Source organism: Lepisosteus platostomus, chromosome 12 (assembly GCF_059453375.1).
Source record: "Lepisosteus platostomus isolate fLepPlt1 chromosome 12, fLepPlt1.hap1, whole genome shotgun sequence".
Lineage (NCBI taxonomy): Eukaryota > Metazoa > Chordata > Actinopteri > Semionotiformes > Lepisosteidae > Lepisosteus > Lepisosteus platostomus.
The window spans coordinates 41768993-41793723 of record NC_142622.1 but is presented as its reverse complement, the minus strand read 5'-3'; the positions used below and the strand labels follow the sequence as shown (position 1 = coordinate 41793723).

Below are 24731 nucleotides of genomic sequence, written 5' to 3'. Positions count from 1 at the left end.
CCACTCGACCAATTGTGAACCCAGGCAAACATCAGCCTTTCCGCCACAGTTAGGAGACTGATCCAGCCTTTGACCAATCAGACTGTGGGCCCGTTCAAGCGCTGCGTCACCCCCCGTCGCTATTGGCTGGAACACCCGGAAGCGCATTGGCTGAGGGGCGGGACTACGGTGTCCTAGCTCGTGATTCCTGAAAGCGCATTGGCTGAGGGGCGGGACTTACGGCGTCTTCGCTCGTGATTTGTGAAAGCGCATTGGCTGGGGGGCGGGACTACGGCCTCTTCACTCGTGATTTGTGAAAGCGCATTGGTTGACAGGCAAAGTGCAATCGATTTAAAGGGCACGGTTATAATTATAGACGCAGGGGCTAAGGTATATCGTGACAGGAGCCTGATTTTATTTAAGGTATAACGTCCAAGTCACTATACTGGGGCAGTAGGACCCACACGGACCGCAGGGTGAGCGCCCCCTGCTGGCCTCACTAACACCTCTTCCAGCAGCAACCTTAGTTTTTCCCAGGAGTCTCCCATCCAGGTACTGGCCAGGCTCACACCTGCTGAGCTCCAGTGGGCTGCCACTTGTGAGTTGCAGGGTGATATAGCTGCATTATGTATTTAAAAGATTTGCAGAGGGAACACGATTGTAATTCGGTGTAAATTAATTTTGTGGTAACTCAAGGTGTAGGCTCAAGTCACTGAATTCATTTCAGACTGCATTTCAAACTAGCATCAGGCTAGTTGTTATCTTCTGACCTTTCTGTCTCTGTTAAAGGCTAGATTGACCTGATAGCTTTTGTCAGTCAAATGCGTTCAGAACGTCAGGCATGAGTTTGCGAAGGCTGTGTGGTTATTGTTTTTCACAGCCTTAAACCGGTGTCAAAAAGGTTATAGTCATTGCCGTGCCCAACTATACCAACGCTTTAACTTTGGAGGAGCACAATTCTCCATCGGTCTTTTGACGTTCTGAAATGTTCTGCATTTTGTACTAAGCTAAGAGTTAATACTGATAGGTCTGCATTGTGAAGTAGAAAAAGTAGTATGTCCTTATGGAAATGTGGAAACGAACACCTGACAATGAGTCGATCACATTTGATTGGCAAATGTGGTAGATTAGCTGCTACAGCCCCCTGTGCTGGCCGCTCATTTCTAGTTTGCTGCGTCGCTGTGAAGAGTTTTTGAAGCACAGGAATTAAACACTGCTAAATCACAAGCTAGTTCGTATGGATCCCAGTCGCAAGTTGTTGTACCAATAGAAATAAGAATAAACTGAATAAAAATGGGTGACGCTCCAAGCGTGCATCTGTTGTAACTCCCGGTTGTGGTTAATGGCTTTGCGCTGCAGTGAATCCCAGTGCTACCCAGCTCCGCTGTGTTCCTGAGGGACTGCAGTCTCCTGTGGTCAAGGGTCCTCTGAGCACTTCATACCTCATATCTCTCATGAACAAGAACACTTCTTATATTCCTCCTCTGCGACTAATTGCACATTTGTATTTAACGGCACATGGCACTGATATTTTTTGTAAAGATGTGCAGTACTCGTTGGGCATTTTATTATTCAACTGTATATACTTTTACATGGTCCATATCACTGAGATTTTTTTTTTAAAAAAACTGCAGGTTTTTTCTTTCATTTGATTGGAATGTATGCTGACACCTGCGTCAAGAGAAGTTCCTTGTATGTTTTGTACTTGGCGAATCAAAGTTTCTGATTCGGCCTCACAAATGGGCGATTCTGTGACAGTGTGCTGGCGATGAGCAGCTCCCTTTTGCTCACTGTTACTTTTGAGCAACGACCTGCATCCACACACAAGATGCAAGCCCTGAGCCGACATAAACCATCGCAGTCTCCCCCCAAGAACACCTGGGAGTTCAACAAAGATGAATAAGAACTTCATATTCTCTTAACCTAAGCATTTGAAAGCGATCAGAACACTCATATTTAAAGGTGTGTGGTATTTCTAGGCAGCACAGTGGTCAGCTGTGCTGTCTGGGTGGAGTTTGTATGTTCTCCTCATGTTCATGTAGGTTTCCTCCGAAGACTCTGGTGTCCTCCTGCAGTCCAAAGATGCGCTGGTAGGTTAATGCATTTCTGGGGAAACTGGTTCTAGGCATGACTGTGTGCACGGTTGTGCCTGTGTCTGCCCAGCGATGGACTGGTGTCCTGTCCAGGGTGTACCCTGCCTTGCGCCCACTGCTTGCTGGGACAGGCTTGGGATCCCCTGTGACCCCGAATTGGAAGAAGAGTTTATAAGTGGGACGGATGGTAATTCTAACCCTTGGTCTGTTTGACAGACTCCATCTCTTAGTAAGATGGCTTCAGGGATCTGAGCACATAAAAGCTCACAAAGAATTTCAGATGGTGTGCAAGACCTTTTATACTAGTTCCAGCACGGTCTTGTGCTTTGAAAACTAACAGAAGATGGACTTTCCTACTTACTAAACTATAAGCAATGTGCAGCAATTGCTTTCTAAATCCAAAACCCCATTTATAAACCAACACTACCAATCAGGCCTAACTGAGAATCTGTGCCCTTAATACACACAGGAAGCCAGACTCTTTACTCCAGGCAGATGAGTTTGGTGACCTCTAGTGGCAGGTCTACTGCAACTACAATCCCCCCTCAGCTTGTTGTAATATTCTGTAATCGCAAAGCTGGCATTAAAAAAACAAATCCAGAAATGTTCTTGGCAACAGAAAAAAATCTTGACTTAACAGAAAAGCAAACATACTATTGTGGTGGCAAGGTGACATTTGAACTCATGTGTAATACATTTATTGATCAATTGTATTTGAGAGTTTAAGGGCGGGGGTCAGGTTTGGATTTGCATTACACTTAGAGGTCCAACAAAATAACACCTGAATTGTTTTTTTGACAAAAATGATTTTGTGGGTCTGCTTTATTTTTATTTTTTTTGAGGACCACACCACTATAAGTGTTAAATTGATCTTCTCAATCAGCCTTTGATACCATTCAAACATTAGTTCGCACACTGACAACTCGAGAGGTTTTACAGCGGGTGAAACTGCAAGCATCGGACCAAAGACTCGGCACAGATCATGCCATTTAAACCCTCCCTGCTGTGCCCCTCTGCTATGCTCGGGGGGCGATTTGAACTTTTCTTATCCCAGTTATCTCGTCCTCTTGAAGGTGCGTCGGCATTTTGCCCTTTTCTTGGCTGGCTCTAGATGTCCAAGGAAAAGGTTAAGAGCTTCTTGAGCAGCAGCCAACTCTTGTATCCAGCTTCGTAGAATAATAATAATAATAATAATAATAATAATAATAATAATAATAATAATAATAGAAGTCAACAAACACAAACACGTTAGAATCGGATGTAAACGGGCAGCATACAAAGTCATTAAAACTGGTGCAAGTCATCTGTGGTCTAGGAATCTGAATGCACATACAGCCTGCTCTGCTTCAGAGAATCCCTTCTTTAGCGTGGCGTTTAAACATCTCACCCTGCTCCCTGTACAGTGTAGCTTCTCGCCCTCCATTACTGGGGTCCGGGTGTCGGGGAATGTTGGATCAGCAAAAGCAAGAACTGCAGAAGAGGCACAGTTAAGAGGTTTCTTAATGGACTCTAACTTGCTGACACACAGCTGTCCAGCAATCAGAAAATATGAATAACATTGGATTTTCTTCCTGTCCAGTTCTGGAGGACATCTAGAGGTGAATTCACTTGGGAGGCCTTGAAGAATGTAGAATAAAATCTCAACCTCAATATCTAGCCCTCCAATTGTACTGTATCTGATCGTCCAGTGTATATTATCTGTTAATCCCTTTCTTAACTACGTATTATAAGGTTTGCAAATGGAGATAAAGATTCTCCATGAAACTGTTTTAAGCGGGAATTACATTTCTTCTCCTAATCCAGACAAAATCTGAGACCCCCCTTCCCCTCCTAAATCACTCTTCCCAAAAATGAGCTGGACATTAGCAATATCAAAGTTTTATTTTTAAAATTTATTATACAGAGGAACAGTAGTACATCTGAAACAGAATGAGCATTTTGATTTTTAATAACCTTGAAACATAAAAAGGAACAACCTGACTTTTGGTATTCGTAGAAGTCTATAACCCATTTGTTTTACTGTACATAACAGCTTCGTCACCAAAAAATACTTAAAATCTTTTAACAGCTTAAAAAAATACAGCTGAAAAAACTCACTACGTAACTGTAGTGTCCTGCTTTTTTTGTTTTCCCCATTTTACAGCATAAAATCTAAAGAAGAGAAAGATCGATTTATCAGATATACAGAAATCTGTAAAGCAAAGAAATTAACAGAGTTGTGTCCTGAACAAATGGATGGAAAGGAAACAATGATGCATGTGAGAAGCCAGGCCAAGATTTTCGGTACATTAACTGCAGCTGTAGGCCATAGTGTAAATTAAACATTTATATATATATAAAAATCCTCCCACAGTGATTTGAAGGTAAATAATATGAACATGTATATTTTCTATACAGCTTTAAAATACAATTTCATTTAGAATAAAGGGAGAATTATACATTTCTGTTTCATTATAGCACTTCAATATATTCACTGCATTTGAACAGAAACTACTGTCCCTAGGCTTAACCCCACAAACATTACACGATTTTATAAAATATGTGCTTGATAAAATAAAAAATAAAAAAAACAACAAAACAATAAGCTAAACATTATATGCATCTAGTGTAAAGTGAATGATTTTAGAATTCAAACATTTAAATCTGAAATACACAAATACATTAACAAGCAGGGGTCCACACACTAGTGTTTACCTGGGCTTTCTATACAGTTACTCAAACAACAAAGATTTGGTTGAACAAATAGGAATTAACAGTCTTGATTGCATTTTGGAGTCAACATTGTAATTAGACATTAAATAAAGAAGAAAAAAAAGGTTTTCCTAAAGTACACCGAAAGCTTTCAAATTCAATTGCTCTTTTGGGGGGAAAGAAAGCCAAGTCAATTTTGAATGATTTTTCACGTACACAGAGAAGTAAGTGCATTACCGTGAGCTTTCGTCTGAAAGCACACGAACAAGCACCCATACAGAGGAAAGAAAGCTCCCATCAGGCTTAAAACTGCCGCTGAGTTCTTTAAAAAAAAAAAATCTTAGGGTTTTGTTTTTCTGCTGGCACTTAAAACCTACATATAGCTAGAACATTTCCAAATTAAACTTGAATGTAAGACTTAATTTGTATATCAAATCAGAGAACTGAAGTTTAAAAACAAATTGCATACACCGATTTCAAATCTTTCACGGTAAGAAGCAGAATTAATGATGCCCTTCATTGCCTGATTACAAGTACCTCATCTTTAAAGGGCTATATATACACAAGGTCCCCGCTGCTTCCCAAAACTACGCTAGCAGCTCCAGAGCAGCATGACACGCCTGGTAGGGTCCGCAGCACAAAGCCAATCATCGCGTGGATTGCTTAAATGATTCGGCATAAATATTCCAGAAGTCCAATGTTGTATGAAGGACATAAAAGCACCAAACATTTTCCTAATTTGGCAAATTTCAAGCTGCAAGTCAGTGTGCTGTTGGCGCTGTGGTTCATACAAACCTGGCAATCTCTTCCCTGTCTGGCTGGGTTTTGTTTTGTTTGTTTTTTTGCACATCCCATGACTGCGTTTCAGTAGTTAGCTTGCCTGTAAAATCTTGGTGTGCGTTCTGCTTGGCACCATAAAACAGCCTACATAAATTAATTATAAATAGGGCTGCCGTACATTGGAAAGACACAAAACAGATTTTTGGTTCCAAGATTTATACAGGAGGGGAAAAAAAAAGGTTACAGCTAAACACACTGAACTTCGGTCCAGGCATTTGCTCCATAATGCATTACACCCTTTTTCCTCGCTCTTTTTTTTTTAAATATTCATCTAGCAATATACGATCAATAATGACAGGTGATATAACAGGAGATATCTAAATGAGACAAAACGTGAGAAGACACAAACAACATGAAAAATTATAGCATTTAATAAGACCATAATATCTTTATTTCTTATAAATTAAATAGAACAATTAAATTTTCTTTTAAGATGATTGGCCTATCGTAAATGAAACGCTGTACACAGCCGTCCCCTATGCAGAACAACAAAAAGAAAATTACATCACCAATAACCTGATTTAATAAACATTTCTCTTTCTCCCGTCGGCCCGCAATCCAGTGTCCGAAGCCTAATTCTGTACATCCTGGAGTCCCACCCTTCTTGCCAAAGCTTTCTCTACGCGCACGGGTCTATGCGACCGTGAAGAATGATAGCACTTTGGAGTCGTTGATTGTTTCCCAGCCCGGAATCAGTCCTCCTCGAGGGTGACGCACACCTCGCTGGCGTCGGCCTCCTCCCAGTGGGCCTGGTCGTTCTCGGCCTGCTCCTCGCCCTCCTCGCCCAGGTCTTCCTCCCCCTCGCCCTCGCCCTCGCCCGCCTCGTTCTCCTCGAAGTCGTCCTCCCTCGAGAACTCCAGCTCCTGCATGGCGTCCAGGCCCTCCTGCGAGCCCTGGTGCGAGTCCGCGCAGTCCACGCACACGCCGTAGCGCCGCGAGCCGTGCCGGATGCCCACACTGGCCGCCAGCATGAAGATCTTCTTGCACACCATGCACTTGTATTTCTTGTCCTTCTTGTGCACCTGCCAGGGGCGGGAGACACACGGGAGAGACTCCCTCCGTCACGCAGAACTTCCAGCAGGGCCAGCGAGCCCTGCTGGCGAGGGACAGTCCTCCAAACACGCATACACACCCGACACATTCACACTGCTCTCGTCCCGTCTCTAGCAGCATGCGGTAGTGAGATCGGACACCAGTACTGCAACTGTGATTTCTGAATAAAATCAAGACTAGCAAGTCACGCCGAAGAACGGTAAAAGGATTGAACTGGGGGGGTAGTAAGTGGACCTTTTATATTTATTCCACTGCACTGCTTTGACAAAACCCTTGTTTTAAGTCATGAACAATTCAATTAAGGAACCGTTTCTGTGAAAATACCGCAGAAGAGTCTAGAAGCTCGGGTTATTGAACACCCCGATTTAAAGACTTGAATGCTTTTGTCTTTCTGCTGTCGTGAAAAACATCAAACAGCTACAGAGACTGCCATCTCAACTACTGTAGTTTTCACTATTTTAGAAAAGTGTGTGTATTGACTGCACAGGTTTTTTTCGTACATTTTCCAATCAATTTTATCTCAGCGAAGTGTTATGATTTGTTTATCGAACCACCATTCTCTCTAAATCAACTGAAAATGGAAATTCCACAGTGCCAGACGGTGGGTTTGAAACGGAGCTCGAGGCGTTTTTGTTTCTCCGCAGCAGTGCGGCTGGGAAGACGCCGTCTGCCGGGGACTCACCAGGGAATGTCTCTTCACGTGCTCCCGGCGGGTGAACAGCTTCCCGCAGATGTCGCAGCTGAACGAGCGCACGCCGGAGTGTATGATGAGGTGCCTCTTGAGCGTCCGCCGGTGTTTGGCGATGTAGTTACAGTGCGGGCACTTCAGCTTGTTCACCACCGACGCCGAGGACTCGCCTAGGGGAGACGGTTCAGGTAAAGGGTCAGATCCGCGGCCGAAGACCACCATAGCGGCGGCGGCGGCGATCACATGGGTCAGCCCCAATTTCCCACCACTCCCGCGCTCGTAGGAGCCCCCTATTCTAAACTTCCAGCCTCCTTCTCTGTGCTTTAGGATGGCCAAGTACATTCGGTAAACACTCTCTACTACCGTAACACAGAATTAAACAGTAATTCGAGAACTCCAGAGCAGAGAGGAATAAATTGTATGGTGGGTTTAGAAATGGGCATGGTCTCGGTCAGGGCTAGGTGGCAGAAGTCTTCTTAATTGAAACGTACTGACTGGTGCACTGCGATCTGAAGACCTTACTGGATGAGTACAGGCCTTCTAGCTCTGCAGAACAACAGGCTCCACACATGGACAACAGGCCTTTCTCATGTGCAGCTCCTTCTCGGTGGAACTCGGCGCCCAAATCCATAGAGACGCTGTCAAATTTGTTTAAAAGAGCTGTCGTTTCAATAAAGCTTTTAATGTATATGTCAGCCTTTCTCTTCAAAGGAAATCTCATGTGCTGGTCTTTGCCCCACATACTTGATGCTTGTGTCATGCTGTTTTACAGAGCTTTGAGGTTCTTAAAATGCACTAATAAACAGAATTATTATTCGGGTCTGAGCATCATTTTGTGACGCAAACTATTTCCGACTGTCTCCACACTTAACCAGGTTTGACTGTTGCATTTGCAAAAGCTTTTCATCACAAATCATGCCTTGACGGCAATCACGATGTAAATTTGACCCATCTGTGCCTCTCTCTCCAAAAAGCACACCGCACTAAGAAATGTTTTTATTTACTTAAACCCATGGTTTGATGATACAGAGCAGCTTTTAATTGACCAAAATTAATTTTCGGGGTTATACTAACAAAAACGGCATGGTCTGAGATACTACCAAGAAAACCGTACATTTTAAGAACCGCAAAGTTGGCATTACGATACATGGACAGAGATCTATTTTATACACAACTTACAAATAAGTGTTCTTTTAAACATCCCGGCTTCATGAGCTACAGCCAAGCAGGAACGCACCAGAATAAACATTTTTAACCACAATTGCTGCCTTTCGGGGTTCTCACAACAAAGAAGGTCTATCCAAGGTACAGCCTCATGTGGACTGGAAAAAACATCCACTTCCAGGCACATACAGACACATCTGTCTTGGTAGGGCACATCACCACCAGTGACTAGTGCCAAAAAAACAGGATGGTATAAAGGCAATTAGGACTTAAACCACTCACCATTTTCCCAAGATTCCCTGGGCTGTGCATCTTGCAGTAAGCTGTACTGGATCTGGTTTGCCAACTCTGAAAAGCAAAAAGAAAAATGATGGAGAGATTTAAAAAAAAATGGACTACAGGAGCTGAAAAAGCAGGGGCTGGATCCTCAAGTCTGACTCCTGAGACAGATTTTGCAATCCTTTCTTTGTCCTCCTGTTTGCGCACCATATTGAAACGGAGAGGGTGTGGGTTAGTTACCACAACCTCAAAATAGCACCAGGCTGATCCTACTTCTCTCCCACTTTTGCAGTCAGATCCTCCATTAAAAACTTGTTCTACACCTTTGCTTCGATGGATTTCGCATCCGGTTTGCTTTGGTGTCAAACAGGGGGGAAAAAAGTTTCTTAAGTAGGAGAGATCCTTAGGAGAAAGCAATTACTTCAGCTACAGCCAGTGAGAGACGAGACAAGAGCATTAGGAATCACAATGCACTGCTGCAGCTTTTCCTCATCTATTTTATGAAATGGCAAGACTAAAACAGCATCATCAAGGGCCTAAACAGTTCTTCACCTCTGTGACACCTGGAATGTGTGTGGATGGAAAGCAATACACAAGCCTCCCCCCTCTTTTAAACATCGCAGTCGGCTGACTGGAGGAGAGAGGGCGGTTTCTAACAACTAATTCAATTTTGCAGTGCCAAAACCCAATGGGTGTTTGTGAGGGAAGAACAAGCCAACAAGGGAGATTGTGAGATGTGTAAAAATGCAGCTGTATATATTTTTGTTTCACCATTCATTCTGAAAATGAACAGGTAGACCACCTGGCAAATCCATCTGCTTTGACATCACCTGAAGCTTTGACTAGTTCACTCACTATACAAGAATCTAGATCGTCGATATCAATCAGGAAGAGCAGGGGTCCTTGTACAGATACCCGTGGTACTCATTACCTCACCACAATCTGGACATCTACCCTTTATCTGTACTCTTTTTTTCCAATTCATTAACCAATTCCCATTCAAAACCCACACTTCCCTGAATGCTTTTTGCCTGTAATCGTTTATGAGGAACTACATCGAAAATGAACTTCATTCTAAAAATCTCAATACATCATATCATATGGCCTGTGTGTATCCATTACTGTTGATGATTGTATTGATATCATCCATCCAGATGTTGACTATTCCCTAAGGATACAATTTCCATTTCAGTGATCAGTGATCAGTGATCAGTGATCAGTGATCAGTGATCAGTGATCAGTGATCAGTGATCAGTGATCAGTGATCAGTGATCAGTGATCAGTGATCCTCTAGTTGGGCTCAAATTGTGTTCATAACCCTCCACGTACACAGACGTTAGACTCGTTGGCCTGTGATTATTTAGGTTAGTTCTGTCACCCTTTATGCTCATGTGTACTCTGTCAGCAATTTTCCAGCCTGTGGGTGCCAACCACCTTCATAATCAACTGCTGGAAGAGCTGCGTCACTGGCTTTTGAATAACATCTCATTTCCTTGAGTGTAACTGGTGAGATACCATCTGGTGCTTCAAGCTTTTTTATCCTTGAGTGCATCTAGTACCCAAATGACTTCTGCCTTGTGTGTGATAATATTTAATAAAGAACTGTGTCCTTTTGCCGCCTAGGGCATGTTTCTGATGTCATATTTAGAGAGCAGCCAAGTGAAATACTCATTTGGCCATTTCCCTTTCGCGAGCTGGAAGTGGATACAGTTTACTTGATTGTTTATGGTTCCTGTGCTGTTGGAATACTAAAATAACAAATCGTCTCTAATGCAACACCCCTTTCCATCTCCCTTTGCTTTTTTAAATTCCTTCTCCATATTGCACTCCTCTTATTTAACAAGATCCTGTTCTTAATTTGTTGAACCACTTGGGATAGTGTACTTAGAAGTTGTTCCACTCACTCTGGGGATAAATCTGTTTTATGCATGAAGAACGATCTCTTTAAACTATTTATAATTCTCATCCATATTTAACACAAAATAGAATGGGCAAGAAAGTACAATCAAATCGAGGGCACAGCTTAACCTCAACTATATAGTGGGCTTTAACAATGAGATCTGTGCTGTCAAGAGTGACACAATAACACTTTAACAGACAGGCTGGCAGAACATCCTCCCCAGGTTACTGTCCAAGAGAGCTCAAGTCAGCAGATGGCCTTCACTGGCAAAGACATGTGTGGAGAAAACAGGCACTGCAGATCCCTGCCTTCCTCAGAAAAGAATCATCCGTCAGCACTGCTAAAATAACACAAGAATTGAGTTTATCAAAATAAAGAACTTGATTACTGTGTTTTACATCTGACGAATCCAAAACAAGCACATTCTTAAAGTCAGAGTGTAACTGCCAAAATGTGAACACTGTTATGACTTACTGACCCAGGAAAGAGCTCAGCTGCTTTCTGCCCTGTTGGACTTCAGTAGCCCACTGCGGAGTATATTTAGGTAGAGCCGCAGTTCTCCAGTTGTCACAGGTGCAAAAAATAACATTTTTATAACCAAGTAAAAATCAAACATCAAACCTGTCAGTGGCCCGTCAATATTATCAGTCGATATTTGTCTATTTAGAGACAAATACAGTTGCAGCCGAAACGCAGTTTGCCGTTTTGACGCGCTAGACTGCTTTAAAACAGCTCACAATGGAGACGTCCCAAATTTGTAATGAAGGCATTCGAAAGAGTAAGGAAATAATAATCAGTTCCTTCATACAGGCCGAACCAGAAGTAAATATTGTAGTTTTCAGTGGGAGTCTTGCGTTTATACAGGCATATAAATGGAACACTTGCAATGCTGCTCATTCATCACAATTAATCACTAAAGTATTTATTCTTCTCCTCCTTCACTGACCTAGGAAAACACTATGTTGTCACTGCTGACAAAAAACCCCGTAAGGACCTGATGATTTTTCTATCCAGACCCTCTTGGTCAGGGGTTCCCAATCCTGCTCGGAGGCAGCCACACACCTGCGGGTTTTTGTTCCACATGAGCACTGAAATAAATACTCAAACCCTTAACAGACAAAATAATAGGCCTCATTTAAGGTCTTTCGTTTTAAACATGCAGGAGGTTGGCTTTTAACTACGGTTTCTTAAGTAACTTCGAACCTCCAATCTTTGAGCAGAGAGAACTTCGCAAAGGTTCTAACCAAACAATATTTTTGTTCAATTAAAGTTTTGTGTAAGTAAAGAGCTTGGTTGCTGTGAACACTAGCAGCTGTGTAGGGTCCCAGGACCAGGGCTGGTAATTTCTATATTGGTCTCCTTGTCCAATATCTGCAATAATTCAATTGCTATGTCAATGTTTGCACTCGCTTATGGTTCACTGCCACTACAACAAAAGAACAGCACCGATACGTCAAATAGCCTTCTGCCAGACAGTGGTCAGGTTGGCCCCATTCAAGATAAACGAACATATAACTTCTTTAAATCATACCAGACCAGAGGGTGCCAAAGACCAGAGGGTGCCAACTCCAACTAACATCCTACTATTCAATATATTATTACATTATTTTATGCAAGAGGTCAGGTTTCAACGCATAACAGGAGTTCCGCCTGGTTTTGAAAAGATCTGCATTGGTCTGGAACATTCAATACTGATCCAACCTCTAACCAAATTAACACTCTGAACACAATTTCAGCTTGTCAGAAGGATGGGGCATACACCATCATTTCAAGAGCCATCAAGCAGTAACGTAGTAAGCAAAGGTACCAACGGCTACATACATGAATCTGGGAACATGAATTGGGCGGACAGCCCAGCCATCTTAGGAGGAGTGAAGGCGACAGGACAGGAGTCGAGAAACCGTACCTGCGTTCTCGGAGAAGAACTGAAGGTCGTCTTTGGAGTAGGAGCTGGAAGGCTGGACGAACATCCCCTCGTCAAAGCTTTCCTCCGGCTCCGGGGTCATGTTGTAGACATACCGCCGGGTGGTCTGATTCTTCCTCCTGCCGCTGCCCGGCTCCTGCTTGAAGTCCCTCCTGCCCGTCTGGATGGCCGCGTCGTTCCAGACGAACACGGGTCCCGGGCCCTGCGGCTCGTTCTCGGCGGACTCGGAGGAGTTGTCGTATCCCCACCCGGAGCTGCTGAGGGGGTAGCTCTCACCGATGGACCCCTCGACGTCGCTGGGCTCCTCCTTGATGTGGCCGCTCGCCTTGATGGAGAGCTTGGAGAGGATGCTGGTCGCCCAGAAGTTGCTGGGCTTCTTGTCCGCCCCCTTCCCATCCTTGGTGACCGCTCTCCGCTTGTTGTAGTCGACCACCACCGAATCGGGGGCTTCGGACTTGATGCTGATGTTCAGCGCGTCTTTGATGAAGGCGCGGCACGACTGCACCACTTCGGTCATCTGGAGGTAGCTGGCAACGGACATCACCTCGATGGCGTTTTGGCTTGTGAGCAGGAGGTTGCCAGAGTACAGAAAGTCTAAGATAACGGAAAAGCCCTGAACAGCAGCAACGTCTAAGTGAGTGATGGTGGTTTGGTCACAGCTCTCGTTCTTGGTTAAGCAATAGAGTGTCTTAAAAAAGCGGCTACCTGCCACAAGAATGTTTTTGTGCGCCCGAAAGACCTGGCCGCTCACCACGATGTTGACATCGCAGAGGATGCCGTTTTTCCTCTGCTTGTTTAGTTCCTGAAGCAGCTGGTAGCAGTAAGAGTTCTCGTTTGGCTTGTTTCTATATTCCGCATCCTCCCCGTCCGCGTCTCCTGGTTTCTCCGTGTCCTGACAGGGAGACAAAAAAAACGGAAAACGGGACTGAAATACCTCGGCCGGGGTCTTTTTGAAAAAGTTAAAAAGCAAAAAGAGCGAAAAGACGTTATTTTTTCCCGAATCTCCACGGTGAGAATTTGGAACTGACCACCTGTGATCCGCTTGGCTTTCTATGATCAAGGTCGCACGACAAGCTGAAGACACACCTCAACACTCGCACCCAGCCCCCCCCGGGGCCCTCGCTCAGGCGTGAACGCGCTACAACACTTACGCATTAGCTCGGTCAGACGGTCCGTTTTTGCCCCCAGAAGATTGTTTTTTTTTTTCTTCTCAGCCTTAGCACAGTTTAAACACTTTAAATGTTAACCACTTGTTTCACAAAAAGGTACGCAATAATACCGTTCTCTGTGGGTTTTAAAAAATGACCTCTCGCACGAGCCACAAAAATACTGCTCCAGTCAGTCATACCACTGTATACTGCCATTTTAGACAAAAAAAAAGGACATTACATTCTATTTCAGCATGACGTTTTACAATAGAATGGCTGTTTGTCTTACAACACTGGGTTCAAAATATGCACTTTTTAGTGATTCTGGGACACCTGCTCAGAGCAATCATCTTTACTGGTTGAGAAACCTGGAACATTAATATGCTATACCGATGATTGACTTTCCATGTGAACATTTTACTGTGCACAAAGAAACTAACACTTCCCTTAAACCTTAACTGCCTCAAATGAGCAGAACTTGTAGCTTTAAGCAAGATTTATTTGTTCATAAAAAAACACAACTGCCCACAGAGGCGATGGTGGCAGTCTATGGGATTCACATTCGTGAGACTACCTGACAGATGTTCACTCACACTGGGGCACAGCTGACCTGTCCTGTCCTAGTCCGTGTGCACACATCTGACAGGACAGGACAACCGTGAAAAACTGAAAGTAAGACATGTTGCATAAGTTATTCATTCGATCCATAATATGCACTCCCTGGAAAAACATTTGCCATGCCCAGAGCCTGTGAATGAGCACTTGTAGGAAAGCCTCACACAGCACTGACACGTTTGAACAATTCACTCAGCAAAGCCACTGAAAAGGCATTAAGTCCCACTTCTAGACCGTACACTGGCCTGCCTCATCCTTGAGTAAATAATCTTGAAAATGAGCAAATGGAAAAAAGCCACTTCATAAAGGACCTCATTAAGAGCTTGAGGGCTTCATCTACAGAACGCGTACATTGCGCGGTTATCCACATTTATGCCTCTCCCAATATCAGCTGGCAGTCTAGAAGTGTGCCATCTCTAGGAGACAAAACTACAATCTTAATGAAGAGTTCTTCTTAACTGGGTTCAACAAAAAATGCAAATCTCTTACCATGTACAAACCCAAACATTGTCACTTCAAGAAAACCCATCACCTGCTTCAGTGCAGCGAATGTTCCACACAGAAAATAGAACAATTCTAAGTTTCCCTGAAAGTGACCATAAGCATGTCATGAGAGGGTACCATTTCTTCTTCCTTGTACAAGTAGCCTGGGATTTTCATCAACTCCGTTTACAAAAATTCTAGTTTCTTACCAGAATCAGAATAACATCTTACTTTCACTCTTACCAATCTGGTAAAAGCCCCCCGTTTCAGTACTTTTCAGCACCAGTGACAGTTTGTGCATAAAGGAAGGACTTATAGCGTCATTTCCATATCATTTTGCGACAAACCCTACTGGACACATTTTTCTGAAGATGTCTGATCATTTCTGCTTATGTCATTTTTTTTTACTTGAACACCCACCCAAAACGGTTTCTGAAAGTACAGCAGTTGCCACAGAAGACAGGCCGGAAACTATCGGTGTTTCAGAAACCTACTCACTCTCCACACTCTCTCACCCACCTGGGAGAAATTGCAGAAGCTATTTCCGCTGTCGTTAAATAGCATGACAACTTAGGTAAGCGAAAGAATGATATCGCAGCAGGAAGGGATTCTGGGAGATAGTCCAGAAAGTAGGCAGATCACCAATAAAACAACTGATCAGGCATCGTTTATTGGACTCCAGCACTTTCTATGCCCGACCTGCTATCTGAAGACTGGGTAGAGTAACAGGCTGCCTAGACACCTCTAGCAAACAAGGAAACAGCGACCCTGCGCAACTACCAACAGACAGGAGATCACTAAACAAACACTATAATACTGAATCCGCAACAAAATCCAGGAACAGACCAAATTCAAGAGCCACACACGAAGCAGGGGAGAGGAAACTAGGAATAACCAGGAGAATATAATGAGAAAACAGGAACAAGGACAGAAATAGGACAGGATTAAACAGTAAGGTAAGCAGCGGGATACCAGGTTGAGGAAAAGCCAGGTAAGTAAAGTTCCTGAGCTCAAACCAGAGGCATACGACACTGAGCAGTGACGGGAATGAGACCGGTTTATACAGAGCTGGGGAAGGGGGCGTGGAGTCCTAGGTATACTGGTCAGTCTGTGATTGGCTAAGGCTGCGCAGACAGGCCAGCCGCCCATGCTAGAAGCGCCCCCTAGTTGCACGGAGGTGGAATTGCAACACGTCAGTTTCATGGCTCTGGCTGCCGTGTAAGACACAACTGCACCGCCTGGGGTTGGCATCGGAGACCACCCAAAAACCAGGATGGGGGCAAAAAGCTCAAGGTCACAGGCCTATACGTCCAGAAGCGCAAGGTCAGAATTTTAAACCTCACCATACAAGATGTGCTAGAGAAATATTATGACCAATTATTTTAATAAAATGCTGGTAAGAGGGGTTCTGCAGTCAGTCCCTGGAATGCATGTATTGCAGAACTGAGATACTATATTGAGAAGTCACCCATCTAATAAATATAGTTGGTCCCATAGTTATTCAATAGATTTCCTGTGCTCACTTTTCTCTCTTCTTTGTAACCCCGTATTTTAAGGGGTGAGAGGCGTATTTATATATGGGAAACTGTACAAGCCAACTGGCATCTGACAACCAGAGAGGGTCACGCTCACTTCTTTGGGTGGTGGCGTTACGATTGCCAAATGAAGGAGCGTCACAGTCAAAATGTATCCATGAATTACAAATGTCACCCTTGCAATCAACACCCCCTGAAGTAAACCTATAGTCCCACCACCCCAGCAAAACTGCTGGCTTTTTGGACCCAGAGGAAAGGGCAGCGATATCCAGGTGGTCTGGATTCAGACACCCTCACAAGGGCTCAAAAGCACCTCTGTGCAGCATCAAGCCAAGTGTGCTTGTCCTTCTATGCTGCCGTTATGGATTCTTTGAATAACACGCAGTCCTCTTTTATCTCCCCTGACTCGGGACCTGCTCGTTTTTTGCCTCGTTTGGCGTTAGTATGAACTGTTATACCAACAAAGCCAAAAATCCTCAGTTTCTGACACTGAAACCCCAACAGGAAAGCGTCTCGTACTCATACAAAGGCATGTGCTTAAAAAACCCGGGAGCGGTGAAACAGCAGCAAAGCACCAACGTATTATTCAGACAAGTGTGGCACTAGCATGTGTCAGGTCTTAACCAGTGGGCTTCCCTTACAACTAACCCACACAGTCCCTTGGAATTAGGAAACAAATTCATTTGTTTCAGGAAACAAATTCAGAGCGACAGTTTATCTAACTGTGTTTGCCTACTGATCAAATGGTAGCGTCATCTCATCAGTGATAGCCTGTAGTATAAACGTGGGTTCCCCATGGCGGTCTTCGACAGCTTGAACCAATTCTTATGGGTCACCCTAAGTCACTCATTTGAAGAGTAGGAACATGCGTTTCAGCACTTCATTAAGTAACGTTTGAATGAAGGGAACACTTGATTTCCACATTTCTAAATGGTCTCTTACATGACTTAATTCCACACACAGCACCTACTTGAGTGATCTCAGTTAAATTGTTCCTGGCCTCTAGGATTCATGATTTAAAGGCCACCAACAAAACCTGCTGGACTAGTGCTCTTGGGGCCCAGGGTTGAAATCCCCTGCATATACCAAGTACTTGTTTTATTAGTCTACCGCAGCCCTGTGTAAAATAATCCCTCATATAACCGGATTACATCAGCCACTTGTGGGTTTACGTGGTTCACAACAGCAAAAACACAGCACTTCATTAAAGGTGCAAGAAATATAAAACATCCCATGTGTGCTTTATCAATAATGTTTATAAGCATGATTGCACAATAAGCTGGCAGCCAGTCAGAACTCTCTCTTTCACGAGGTAAGATCTTTCTAAAGAGCTGTTCAGAATGAGTTTCGGTGTACAATGTAGGTTAGCTATAGAAAGCAACAAGGGATGTGGCCTCCAACCTCGCCTGGTGCTCAGATCTAGGCTTTAAGAAGTGAACACAACCCATTCACACTGAACACGCACAATGGGATGACCCACAAGGACTTCCAAGCACTTTCATTTTGGGTTGGCAAAATGTTTTTGTTTGGGGTGCAAAATGTTAAAACCAACATTTAGCACACTGATAGAAAACAAACTGATTGTTCATCTTTTCTCCCTCTTAAAAATTGAGAAACACGGTGTGTGTCGTGCTCAAATTAATATTTAACAAAGCGTTTTACACATTCTAGTCTTTTTTTAATGTAACAGAAGGACATCAGAATACTGAATAGAGCCACTAGAGGATATTATGAAGGACAGCTGTAAACATGATAAAAAATCCTAAAACACACAGCGTGATGCATCAATTGGCCACAATCGTCATGCAGAATTGAGCTGTAATTTTTCCACCATCAAAAACAATGGCTTATATTTGGAATGCATTTAACTGTTTAAATAAAAGTAATATTCTGCATTATTCATTTTTAGGGCCCTTTTGATCATCTGCTCTTTTTTTTTTAGTCTGTCAATTTCCTCGCTAATTCGCGCCTCCAGAACGTGTTAATTTAATTGAAGGGCTTAAAAAGACATCTGGCGGCGGCAAAGCCAAATCGCAGTCTGAGCTCTGCTAATGTGGAGCCATGAAAAGGGCACTCATCCCAGATCTGTTTCATACTTCAGATTTTAATAACCTCTCTCGTGTCATTTGCCTCCAGATGTGCCACGTTTCTCTGCGAGAGCAGTCGCATAACAGATGCTGCGATAAGTGTGCTCTCGGAAATTGTGGTATGCAAATCCAGCGGTGTTAGTTTCACATTTCACACTGACCTGCTATAGGGCAGGTTGATTTCACTCTAGACAGAGTGAAGAAATAGGCAAGTATCTGAGTAACAGACACTTCGGGACATTCAACTTAGAAAGTGTCAATGGCAACTTGTTTCACTGCTGACAATCATACATCACTGCCTCCAGGCATAAAGGTTTTTTTTTTTTTAGAGTGTGTAAAATATGACTGTTTAAATACAGTGGCCTGTGATTTAAGAAGATAGCTCAGGGTACCTTTCATGTCTTATGTTTGCTCACTGACACAGCGCTGAAAACACAAAGCTTCCCATTAAGTGAGTGCAGGAAGTCATTTCCTGGTTTGTAACAGGCTTTCCCCAAAAGTGCCACAGACTCGACGGACCGAGAGGCGATGTGGAAAAAAAGAACAGGCTTTTGACACGTATTTGCATAAAACCATCTGGGTCAACTGTCGTTTCTGCGAATAAAACCGAAGAAAAGACTCTGAAAAAAGAAAACGGCGAAAAAAGAAATTGGACGTCGGGTTAACAGAGATGTGATCCGAAACATTTATAGAAAGTATAAAAATATCAAAAGGTTGCTACTGCGAACAGACCCTGAATGTTTCCAAAGACTTGCAAGTCATCAACAGTCATGTGCTCTAAAACAAACGACACAGCGGAATTGATATGTGGAGGAGAAAGAACTTGTTCAACAGGAAATATTTTGGGGACCTCATCTGCTCAGATGAACAGAAAAAGAAGAAAGAAGTCAAGAACTGAATTGATATAAAGGTAACTGACAACAATGCCAATGGCCTATAATGCTAAATCTGTATAATTCGCTGAAGACCATCTGTAACAAATCTGTATAATGCTGAATAGTCCTTTTACACCCATTTGGAACAAAGGGCACAGATTTAGACATTGCAAAACAAGAAGCACACTGTTAAAGTAGAAGGATTCAACACAAGAAAGAACACTACTTAAGATGAGACTTCACTGATGAAGTCAATGCCATTAATGATGATAAATGCAGGTGTTTACTTTAAGCGATACGAGACCACAAACAAAATGATTTACAATAGGAACCGAAATTAAAGCATGCAAATAAGTAGTGCACATACTATTATTGAAGCACCGTGATTAACCAACCCATGCTGCGTGTGATAAATAATTTGGGTCCTGCAACCAAAACCTTAGAATTCAGAGCTCTCCAGATTGTTTTTTAACTTATTAAGGACCTCACCAAAATGTTGATTTGAGCCGGTTCAATCATTAAAACAGACAACATACTTCAGAAGCAAGCACCAGAAAATGTGGGATATTTCAGAGGAACAGGGATTCCGTCATGAAACACCCAGACTACTATATCTTTCTGGTATTTCCAAATAAAATACTACGCCCTTTACTACAAAGCATGAACAGTTTCCTCCTACAGTCGTGCAGCAGAAAGAAAACCTTGTGCACAAGCACAAACATTCGTTTCTCCATCGTGAAATTGCAAACCGTGGATTTTCACCAGATAGCTCTCCCAATTACAAGACAGAGACCGTCAAAAATCGTCAAACCCACAACTTCTGCTGCCGTCGTCTGTGACTTCAGAAATGGGAAAATTTCGTAACCACATCAAATGTGCGATCACACGGGCGAAACGAAAACCTGCGCCCCATGCGAGACAGCTCAGATGACAGAGACCGGTGAACTTCATGTATTCCGTTCGACACAGCACTGCAGATGTTCAGAGGCTGAAAGTCAATAATGATACAAGATGGCACTTACTATATTTTCTCTGCCATTTCTTGGCCTAAAGCAACGAGTCAAAAGTTGGGGTAATGAGGGAGCCTGGATATTTGAACAACTGAATGCGGGGTAAAGGGACAGAGAATTAATCCTTCGCTTCTCGGAATTTGGCTATTTCACAACCTGACAGGAAAGAAAACCCCAACTGTACTGTGAGCCGACGACGGCGAACAGAAAGCTGAACCAGACCTAGGAGGCCGAGAAAAGCGCACAACGGCGCGAGACGAAACACCGAGGGACGACAACTTCTTTTTTTTTTTAATTCGCCGACACATTCTCTAAGAAACTGGGCCCAAGGTAAGGTACCAGAACAGCACCAGCGGCGCTGCCGGGCCTCGTGGATACGACGTCCCGTGCTGGGAGGTCCCCCTTCACGCGGGAGACCGCAAGTCGCTCTGACAACCAACCTCTTTCCCCCCTTCCCCCCCCACACGTCAGCCACCCAGCCCACACCCTGAAGGCCGAGACACGGGTACGAGGTCAGAGGAACACTGCAAGAGCCCCACTGCCATGTTGGAAAAATAAAAGAGCACAAGGCCTAGAAAAGCCCCCTCAGTGGAAGACGCGACAGTACAGAATGAACGTAGACACCAGCCGGCCCACCAGTTTCGTTTCAGGACAGGAATAGCAAAGAAGCGTCTTTCGAAAGCTGCCGGTTTATGTCTTTAACGGCCGAGAGAGAGACCCGCGGTTGCCGAGTGACCTCATGACTACCAGGACCTGACGTGGTCATTAGGCGAGATGATGGCATCTATCGTGGTTTTATTTCCTGCTCGGTAACTGCAGGGGACTTCACCACACGCGCACACGCAACCTGAAAAAACGAAAAGGCTGCGACTCCTGCGTCTTAGGGTTTCGGTACCAGCTGGGCCTTCAAATACTGCGCTGACACTTTAAACTGAACTCAGGTGTATCATGGCCTCTCTTTTTAACACAATGGACTCTTGAGCGGTATAAAGTTTCAAGTTACTTGCAATCATCCATCATCTTGAAATCTGCAGGTGTCGAAGGCAAACGATGAGCAAAACAGACTGAACAAATTAATAGTTCAGTTAATGGTTCAAACAAACTACTGGGGGCTCAAAGTAGGACGCTCATGCAATGAAAAAGACCCGGTCTGGGATCTCCTGACCTCAACAGCGAGACTTGTTTCTTTACTTCAGCACTGCACCGGTGTCTTTAAGGGGTCCCTGTCTTTAAGGGTCCCTTTTCCGACACCCCAGGGTGTTGAGAACAGCCTGGTCCAGTCACCCAGTACCTGTAGGTACAGCTTCCCCCAGGCAAAGAAATCCCAGCGTGTTAATCCCAGCGTCCTGGCTAAATCCCACTGTGGGTTCATCCATTCTGACCTCCTGAAGCCCCCCTTACGTCAACTGGCAAAGCAAATTCTCCCCTCTCCCCTCTCATTAGGGCAGCAGCAGCCATGCAGCGGGCTCATAACATGAACCACTCCACCGCTGGATGAAGTCTCCTCCTATGCGTCAAGTGCTTGGGATGAAAACCGCTGTGCACACGCAGTTCGTCAATAACTATATGTGCACGGCTGCAGATGTTTACCATGTTGTTGTTTTTTTTTTATGAACAAGATTGGAGCCCCTTGACATAAAGATCAAGAAATGACTCGGGCAGTCCGATCGTGTCTGGATTTACAGACAACTTGTTAAAAGAGGAAGTATGCTCTCTCTCTCAGAACACCTACTAGCTTTCATAGCACTTAAGACCAGGTCAAAACTGAGCGAGCGGACAAGCTCCATTATCGCCTCTTCCCATAGACTCGCCACGGTAGAAACTGCAATCCACAGACCACTGAACTGCCGTGCAGTTTGTTTGTTTTTTATTATTTTCGCCCACGAGTGAGGCCTGACATCAGGATTGGTTCACTGGAATAACTTTTAAAAACCACCCAGGTCCCCACGCTGCTACCAACGTCAACCACCGTGCCATCGATTTACTTCACTAAACGACCTTCGCCAATTCGCCGGCTGCTTCAGAGACGCTCAAACCCGCAGCGATTCACCTGAAGGCCTTTTTGTTTTTGGGGAGGGGGGCAGATTCACGGCTCGCCGGCTAAGGATAGCCCTCACCCCGCTCCTCTCAGAAGGCGCTTTGTTTTTTAATGCAAGCCAGCCGACTGCGGGGTTCGAACCGGTCGGTACCACCTTGCGTGGAAGGGGAAAAAAAAAAAAAACTTCTCATGCTTTCTCTTTCTCGCATGCGGCGCTTTCCCCGGGGCTGTGAAAAGTCTGGGGCTGCCAACTTGTACGAAACAGCGCAAGATATACATACAGCCCCCCCTCCTCTCTCTGCACAGTGGACGTGCAGACAAGTTCCCAGGACCCGGACGTGTCGCCGGCCGGAGTGACACCAGTAAACACCACACGGCCGCTCACGCCTCGGACTTTCCTGCGCCTCAGAGCTGGCCGGCGTTTGGGGGAGAGGGGGGGTCCATGCGGGGCCGCTTTAATTAATACCTCACGCGTCCGCCTTTTCCGAGAAAAACACGAGCCCCCGTGGGGCCGAGCCGTGAATCCCACGACAGCGCGTCTACTTCCGCACCGGACGGACACACACGCAGGCAGGCAGGCAGGCAGGCAGGAGCACGCCGCCTTGAGTCGCCCCTGGAGTTCGTTTTAGGCCGACGGGGAAAAAATAAAAAATACATCGCGTTTCCTGGTCCTGCACCCGACAGGAGGCCGAGGCGGAGGTCACCGGGGAACACGCCGGGCCGGGGGGTGCAGCGCCCCCCCGAGAAACACGCAGCGTGACCCCACACCCCCCCCCCCACGCACGCACACACCCCGGCAATTAAGCAAATGAGGCAGAAAAAGAAAATTCGGACTGGCGATCACGGCGTTCATCCGTGACCAGAAAAAAAAGCGCTGAATTCGGGGAAAGGAAAGGGTGGTGAGGTGGTGGCAACACTAGTGTTTATCCGGTGTGTGGGGGGGGTTTACCGTCCGGGTTTCATCATCCCCGGGGGTCTAGCTAGGTAATTTAGTTCGTTTGTTTTTTTTCTAGTTAGAAGGGGGAAAAAAAAACGAGATTAAACGCCCGTTACGCGTTAAGACGTTGCCACCCCCCACCCTAGAAGCAACTTCCAAGACCAGGCGTTTCGTTTTGGTTTGGGGGGGATGCGCTTCACCGAATCGGTCTCCCGAAGAAGAGTGATGCGGTGCGACGCCCCCCCCAGAATAAAAAATAAACAAGCGTGTGACGATGATGATGGTGGTGGTGGTGGTGGTGGCACCCCCTCCCTCTCCCCACCTCCATACCTGCTTGTCGGGGTCGTTCCTGCCGTGCTCCGCGGACAGGTGGTGCCGCAGCAGCAGGGCGCGTTTGTAGTTGCGGCTGCCCTTGGCCAGCTCGTCGCCGCCCGGGCCGCGGCACCAGGCGCAGGACATGAGCCCGCTGTCCTGGCCGAAGCGCAGCCAGGGGAACTCCTGCAGCCAGGAGCGCTGGAACAGCGAGTGCTTCTGCAGCAGCGTCTGCGGCCGCATCTCCACCCAGGGCTTCCTGGCCCCGCTCTCCTCCCCGTCGGCCCGCTCGTCCTCCCCGGACGCGGTGCCGCCGCTGCCGGCGCCGGCCCCGTCGTCGTCCTGCAGGGGGTCATCGCCGCCGGCCCCCCAGCCGCTGCTGCCCCCTTCCCGGCGGTCGCCCTCGGCGGCGGCGGCCGGCTGCGGGGGCAGGCTGCCGTCCCCGCCCGGGTGGGCGACCCGCTCGTCCTCCCGGAGCCCGAGCCCCCAGCCGGCCCCTTCCGCGTCCTCTTCCTCCTCCGCCTCCGTGCTGTCGCTGATCGACCCCCCACCCTCCAGTGTCCCCAGCGACGCCCCCCGCGCCCCCAGATCCCGGTCCTCCTCTTGCTCCGGCCTGTTCCCGTTTAAATGCCGATCTTGCCAGGCCTGGGCCTCCCAGCTGTTGCCGTGGCCGCCGCCGCTGGCGCCGGTGACGGCTAATCCACCTCCTCGGAAAGCCAGCGACCTGCGGTTTCTTTCCCCGGACATTTCTCCGCGATAAATTAGAAATCCGCACTTCTCGCTACGAAATCCCCCGGCCGGGCAAGGCAGTCGAGAAGAGTTTCCGCACCTTCCTGAGTTTTTTTTTGTTTTGTTTCCCGAATTCTTTCTTTTTTTTTTATTCCCCAACACGGCGGGGGGCCTGTTTTCTCTCGCTCTCTCTCTCTGGCCTGCTGGCGAGACCGTGTAGGTTATGCGGAAATAAATAAAGGTTTTAAACGCATAATGAATTTCAGGGCTCTTCTGTCGGCGTCCGCGCAGGCCCTGCAGAGGTCGAATGCCAACGACTTTCCCCACAATGCATCTCGCTCGCGGGGGGGG

The 24731-nt window shown here is 45.7% G+C and overlaps 1 protein-coding gene across 1 annotated transcript; it reads right to left on the bottom strand.

Moving 5' to 3' along the window:
- Positions 1-3934: 3934 nt before the first annotated feature.
- On the bottom strand, positions 3935-24731 carry zbtb10 (zinc finger and BTB domain containing 10). The gene is made up of 5 exons (XM_088602024.1): positions 23670-24731; positions 12594-13503; positions 8791-8856; positions 7339-7514; positions 3935-6625 (listed from the first exon to the last, which is right to left on the bottom strand). Exons 1-5 carry the CDS (start codon positions 24396-24398, stop codon positions 6296-6298), a joined length of 2211 nt encoding a protein of 736 aa, XP_088458150.1. The 5' UTR covers positions 24399-24731; the 3' UTR covers positions 3935-6295.

Bases quoted from the DNA above. Each gene is read 5' to 3' on its own strand.
- zbtb10 (XM_088602024.1), bottom strand. From the start codon at position 24,398: ATGTCCGGGGAAAGAAACCGCAGGTCGCTGGCTTTCCGAGGAGGTGGA. The intron at 13,504-23,669 runs GTATGGAGGTGG...TCTCCCTGTCAG, and splicing joins GGAACGACCCCGACAAGCAG to GACACGGAGAAACCAGGAGA. The intron at 8,857-12,593 runs GTACGGTTTCTC...TTTGCTTTTCAG, and splicing joins GTTCTTCTCCGAGAACGCAG to AGTTGGCAAACCAGATCCAG.